Here is a 6482-nt window from a genome sequence, read left to right on the forward strand (position 1 = left end):
TTTTGGGGATGTTTTATTTTTGAGAAGATAATACGTACTACATGATTAAAAAAGTGATCCAAATTCGAACTGGAGAGATAACAGCAGGTGGGGTGTCTGCTTTGCACCTGGCTGACATGGTCCCATCCCTGGACACCACCTAGGGTCCTCCCAGCCTGCCAGGAGTCATTGATCCCTGAGTGCAGAGCCATGAGCAAGCTCTGAGCACAGCTGAGAATAACAAATGCAACCACAAAAGTAATCTAGACTGAAAACAGAGTAGAGATGGAGCACACTCTTCTCCAAGCGGTCATTTTTACAAGTGTCTGTTCTTTTTCCATGCATCTACAGTGCACATCTATCCACATCCATATGCTTAGATGTACAAATATAATGGTCACTGTCACCGTCATCCTGTTGCTCATCGATTTGCTTGAGCGGTCATCAGTAACGTCTCCATTGTGAGACTTCTTGTTACTGTTTTTAGCATATCGAATATGCCACAGGTAGCTTGCCAGGCTCTGCCGTGTGGGCGAGCACTCTCGGTAGCTTGCTGGGCTCTCCGAGAGGGGCAAAGGAATCGAACCTGGGTTGGCTGTGTGCAAGGCGAATGCCCTACCTGTTACGCTATCGCTCCAGCCCATATATATATATATACACATATATATACATATATATATTTATTTTTAATTTATTTTTTTATTGAGTCACCATGTGGAAAGTTACAAAGTTTTCAGGTTTAAATCTTAGTTATACAATGCTCGAATACCCATCCCTTCACCAGTGCACATATTCCATCACCAAGAATCCCAGTATAGCTCCACCCCGCACCCCCACACCCCTAACCCCCCCCACACCCCTAGCCCCCCCACCCTTAGCTCCCCGCCTGTGTAACTAATAAATTTCACTTTACTTTCACTTTGATTGCATTCAATATTTCAACAAAACTCACTATTGTTTGGAGAGTCTCTCCCCTAAAGTCAGACCTGCTGAAAAGGAAGCATTAGATAATTTGTTTTTCCAGCCCATATATTGTGTATGTGCAATTGCTGTCTACCTTTGAAAACATATATCCTGCAGAGTATACCCACTCCCCCTTGATTGCCATAGTATAGTGCATGTAATTTGGTAATATGAGACATTTAATACACACACAGGCATGTTTATACCCCTGATTGACAAAATAATTTAATATTTGAACATCTGGGTTTCAGGTCACAACTGGCTGTGCTCAGGGCTTAACTCCTGGCTCTGCACTCAGAGATCGCTTCTGGTGGTGCTTAGGGGTCCCTATGGGATGCCAGGGATGGAATTTGCCCTCCCCGCTGTGCCATCTCCCTGGCTTCTCTAATACTCCTTTCTCTCATCAGCTGGATGGACGATTCCTGTGGTGAGGGAGGAGCCTTACTGCTGTTATTTTTTCAGATGTGCCCCACCCCCACCTGTCCCTTAGCGTGACCAACTGTCCTGGTTTGTCAGGGACCATGGGGGTTGGTGGCATGGAAATTCTTGTCTTCTGAGATACCCTCCACTGTGGGCTGACTGGTCCAGATGGCTTCCCTGCTCTCCCAGGCTCCGCCCTCTCCGGCTCATAGCAAAGATCCTGGAGATGCGTGTGGTGGGATGTGAGTCCCCACATGGTCCCCATCACCTCGTCAGCTCTCTCTGCCTTCCAGAGCCTCAGGCACGGGGTGCTCACGCGGAAGGCGGTGCCACTGTGAAGGGCACTGAGGCCCAAGCAGGAGCGAGACGGGGCTTGAGGATCTGAAGCACCTCCTGCGGCTTGGCGAAGAGCCTCCGCCTGCTGACTGTCCTCTTTCAGGCCCTTTGACCTGGGCCTTTCCCGCACCCCCAGGATCATGATGGCGTATCTGAACCCGGGGCCTCACTACTCTGCCTTGACCCTGAGCGGCGCCAGCGTGGACCTGATGCATCCGGCTGTACCCTACCCAAGTGAGTACCAACCTGCACCCCCACACCCCAGGCTGCTCCACTTCCTTTGCTCAGAGGAAGAGGAGGAGCCCTTCACGGGTGACATCAGCCATATGCCCATCAGAAGGGCTTGGCTGTGTTACTTGGTCTGCAAGGAAGGTGTGGTACCTTCACAGGGGGTTAGGGGAGCGGTTTCCCTGGTGGTGGGTTGGGATGGAACATGTAGATGAGACTCCCAGTGGGTCCCCATCTGTTAGCAATGTGACTTAGGTGGCTTCTTTATTTATTTATTTATTTATTTATTTTGCATTTGGTTGATCACTATGGACCTCCCTCTTTTTTTTTTTCTTTTTGGTTCACACCCGGCGATGCACAGGGGTTATTCCTGGCACTGCACTCAGGAATTATCCTTGGCGGTGCTCAGGGGACCATATGGGATGCTGGGAATTGAACCTGGGTCAGCCTCGTGCAAGGCAAATGCCCTACCCGCTGTGCTATTGCTCCATCCCCGGACCTGCCTCTTTTATGGGTTAGAAGCAGTTTGGTCACATTCTAGATTGGCTTTCTTTGTTGTTTGGGGCCACACGCCACAGTGCTTGGGCTCTTCCTGGATTTGTGCTGAGGAACGAGCTCTAGTGGGGCTCAGGGGGACCCTCTGTAGTGCTGAGGCTCTATCCAGGGTGGACTGCATGCCGGGAAAGTTCCCCACCTCCTGTTCTGTCTCTCGGGCCCTGAAACAGCATTGTCAGCCTGTCTGCCTGCGGTTGGCACCTGTCTCATCCCAGTCCAAGAGAGGTGGCTTGGACTCCTGGCAGGAGGCGGGCATCAGTCTCCTAATGGCAAAAGAGGGTCCCCTTGTTATGGGGGGGAAAGCAAGGCCCCCTGTTTCTGGGGAGAGGGAGTCCTGGTCACCTGGAGTCCCGCTTGCCTGTCCTTCCACAGGTGCTCCAAGGAAGCAGCGGCGGGAGAGGACCACCTTCACCCGGAGCCAGCTGGAGGAGCTGGAGGCCCTATTTGCCAAGACCCAGTATCCTGATGTGTATGCTCGTGAGGAGGCAGCCCTGAAGATCAACCTGCCTGAGTCCAGGGTGCAGGTGGGCTCACTGGGTGGCATCCCGGACTGGTGGGGGAGGGAAGGAGGAGACAAGATGACAGAGTGAGGGAGGAAGTGAGGTTAGAGTTAGGAAGAAGGTGAGGTGACAGTGAGGGAGGAGACAAGGTGACAGGTTGAGGAAGGAGGTGAGGCAAGAAAGTGTTAGAGTCCCCAGCACCCTGATTGACACTCCCTCATCTGTCCTCACCTCCTTCACAGTCACTCCACTGCCTGGCACATCCTGCCTTGGCCTCTGTGTGGGAGCTGCCCTGTTGCCTTCATCTATCAGTCAGTCAGGGCCTGTCCTCAGACCTGCATGGGCAGCTCGATCGGAGCTGTGATCCCCCGCCCACTCCCCAGTGCCACTGTCCCCCCTTATCCTGCTCAAGTGGGTGTTTCATGGGATGGATCCTGTTTCACAAGAGTGCCCCATGATTGGGTATAGTGGGTTCACTGACCTCAGCTGATGCACCCCAAGCCTGATGCTTCTTAGCCTACTGCATGGGTGGGTGAGTAGGCAGACGGTGTGTGAGTGTATGTGCGCGTGTGTGTGTGTGTGTGTGTGTGTGTGTGATTCATGTGAGTCTGGATGAATGTGTGCATATGTGCACTGTGAATGCACGCATGTTTGTATGCAGCACACGTGCATGACCATATGTGCATGTATCATGATTAGGTATATGTGGATGTGTGTTTGAAAGTATGTATTATTAGTATAGATTTTATTGTATGGATGATGAATATTTACATTTATATGTATGCTGAATGTATATATATATAATTATATATACATTTTTTCTTTTGGGGTCACACCTGGCAATGTACAGGGGTTATACTCCTGGCCTCTGCACTCAGGAATTACTCCTGGAGGTGCTCGGGGGCCCATATGGGATGCTGGGAATTAAGCCCGGGTCGGCCACGTGCAAGGCAAATGCCTACCTGCTGTGCTATCGCTCCAGTTCCTATACATATTTTTAATTTTTGCTTTTTGGGTCACACCTGGCGATGCACAGGGGCTACTCCAGACTTTGCACCCAGGAATTACCCCTGGCGGTGTTCAGGGGACCATATGGGATGCTGGGAATCGAACCTGGGTCTGCCACATGCAAGGCAAATGCCCTATCCGCTGTGCTATTGCTCCAGCCCTTATATTTTAATTTGTTATTGAATCACTGTAAGATAGACCCTTACTGTAACACTGTATCACTGTCATCCCATTGTTCATCGATTTGCTGGAGCAGGCACCAGTAACGTCTCCATTGTGAGACTTGTTACTGTTTTTGGCATATCAAATACGCCATGGGTAGTTTGCCAGGCTCTGCCGTGCGGGCAGGATACTATTAGTAGCTTGCCGGGATCTCTGAGAGGGATGGAGGAATCGAACCCAGGTCGACTGTGTGCAAGGCAAACACCCTACTCGCTGTGCGATCGCTCCAGCAGATCCTTACTACATATATTTTTAAAATATTTTTTTTGGCTTCTTGGGCCACACCTGGTGATGCTCAGGGGTTATTCCTGGCTCTGCACTCAGGAATCACTCCTGGTGGTGCTCAGGGGACCATATAGGATTTCAGGGATGGAACTTGGTTGGTCATGTGCAACCTGGCCCTACCTGCTGTATTATTGCTCCAGCCCAAGATTTGTAGTTATACTGATGTAGATATGAATATTAAAATGTCTGTATGGATAGGCTTATATGAGTGTGTGTATTAATGGGTGGAAAATGTACATATTTGTGTCCAAATGTGGGATGCATCTATGCAGGTGTAAAAGATCTATGTATGTATGAATTATAAGCTGGACTAAAGCATGTGTACTTGTATTAATGTATGACGTGTAATGAGAGAGTGAGGATATATGTGTGTTTATATGGAATATATAGCCAAGTAGAGGTTCATTATGGATGAGTTGATAAATAGATGGATGGATGTGTATGGATGTATGCATGAAACTTTTAGATAAATGCATGGATGGATGGATGCATGGATGGGTAGATGATGATGGTAGATGATGATGGGTGGGTGGGTAGACGATGGATGGTGGATGAGTGTGTGGATGGAAAATGGTGAGTGGATGGAAGGATGGACGCATGAATGCATGGGTAATGGGTAGGGGTGTGATGGATGGGTGGGTAGAGGATATGGATGGGTGGAAGGTGAATGAATGGATGCATGGATGAATGGGTGGGTGGGTAGAGAATGAATGTGTGGGTGATGGGTGGGTGGGTAGAGGATGGATGTGGATGGTGGAAAGATGGAGAGTGAATGGATAGATGGATGTATGGATGTATGGGTGATGGTTGGGGGCTTGATGGATCGGTGGGTAGAGGATGGAGAGTGGGTGGATGGAGGGTGGGTGAGTGGGATAAAACACCCAGCAATCAGATTGCAGAGTGAAGAGAAGGACTCCGACCTGTCCCGCCTGTAAAATTCTAACACTTGGGGAGCATGAGGGCTCCTGGGACTCTTCCTGTCTCATTCCTCTGACCTCCTTGCCCCCTAGGTCTGGTTCAAGAACCGTAGGGCTAAATGTCGGCAGCAGAAGCAGCAGCAGCCTCCAGGGGCCCAAACCAAGGTTCGCCCGGCCAAGAGGAAGGCCGGCGTGTCCCCCAGGCCCCCCACGGATGTCTGTGCAGACCCTCTTGGCATCTCAGATTCCTACAGCCCTCCACTGCCTGCTCCCTCGAGCTCCCCCACCACTGCAGTGGCAACGGTGTCCATCTGGAGTCCAGCCTCCGAGTCCCCTTTGCCTGACACCCAGCGGGCTGGGCTGGTGGCCCCAGGATCCTCTCTGACCTCACCACCCTACGCCATGACCTATGCCCCAGCCCCCACTTTCTGCTCTTCCCCCTCAGCCTATGGGTCCCCAAGCCCCTATTTCAGTGGACTGGACCCCTACCTTTCTCCCATGGTACCCCAGCTGGGGGGCCCAGCTCTCAGCCCTCTTTCTGGCCCTTCTGTGGGACCCTCCCTGGCACAGTCACCCACTTCTCTGTCCAGCCAGAGCTACAGCACGTACAGTCCCGTGGACAGCTTGGAATTCAAGGACCCCACAGGCACCTGGAAATTCACCTACAACCCCATGGATCCTCTGGATTATAAGGATCAGAGTGCCTGGAAGTTCCAGATCTTGTAGAGGAAATTCTCTTGCATCAAACTTTCTCCCCTCAGTTCAGATCTGGGGCAACAGGAAAGCAAATTTTTTGGCTGGGTGTGGGCAGTGTTGAGATCATGATCATCACGCCCTGCACACAGAGGTGGGATGACTCCCCCTGGAGTTCCCCGCTCTCCCTTTAAGCAGACGGTTAGAGATAACTTCTAAAAATCCCAAAGACTGAGTCCTAAGAGGCCCTATCAGGAAACCGTAGATCAGAGAGCAGTGAAATAAAAAAAACTTTGCTGGGAATTGTTTTTTCTTTCTGGGTCATACCCAGCAAGGCTCAGGGGTTACTCCTGGCTCTGCACTCAAGAATTACTTC

At 50.8% G+C, this 6482-nt stretch overlaps 1 protein-coding gene across 1 annotated transcript; it reads left to right on the forward strand.

Annotated features, from left to right (window-relative positions):
* The first annotated feature begins 1838 nt into the window (after positions 1–1838).
* Positions 1839–6139, forward strand: CRX (cone-rod homeobox). Its single transcript, XM_004607698.1, has 3 exons — positions 1839–1932; positions 2854–3005; positions 5507–6139. The coding sequence occupies exons 1-3, from the start codon at positions 1839–1841 to the stop codon at positions 6137–6139; spliced, it is 879 nt and encodes a 292-aa protein (XP_004607755.1).
* Positions 6140–6482: the final 343 nt, after the last annotated feature.

Source organism: Sorex araneus, chromosome 8, assembly GCF_027595985.1.
Source record: "Sorex araneus isolate mSorAra2 chromosome 8, mSorAra2.pri, whole genome shotgun sequence".
Classification (NCBI taxonomy): Eukaryota; Metazoa; Chordata; class Mammalia; order Eulipotyphla; family Soricidae; genus Sorex; species Sorex araneus.

Coding starts and splice junctions, on each gene's coding strand:
- CRX (XM_004607698.1), top strand. CDS start 1,839: ATGATGGCGTATCTGAACCCGGGGCCTCACTACTCTGCCTTGACCCTG. Junction 1,933..2,853: donor TCCGGCTGTACCCTACCCAA/GTGAGTACCAAC, acceptor GTCCTTCCACAG/GTGCTCCAAGGAAGCAGCGG. Junction 3,006..5,506: donor TGCCTGAGTCCAGGGTGCAG/GTGGGCTCACTG, acceptor CTTGCCCCCTAG/GTCTGGTTCAAGAACCGTAG.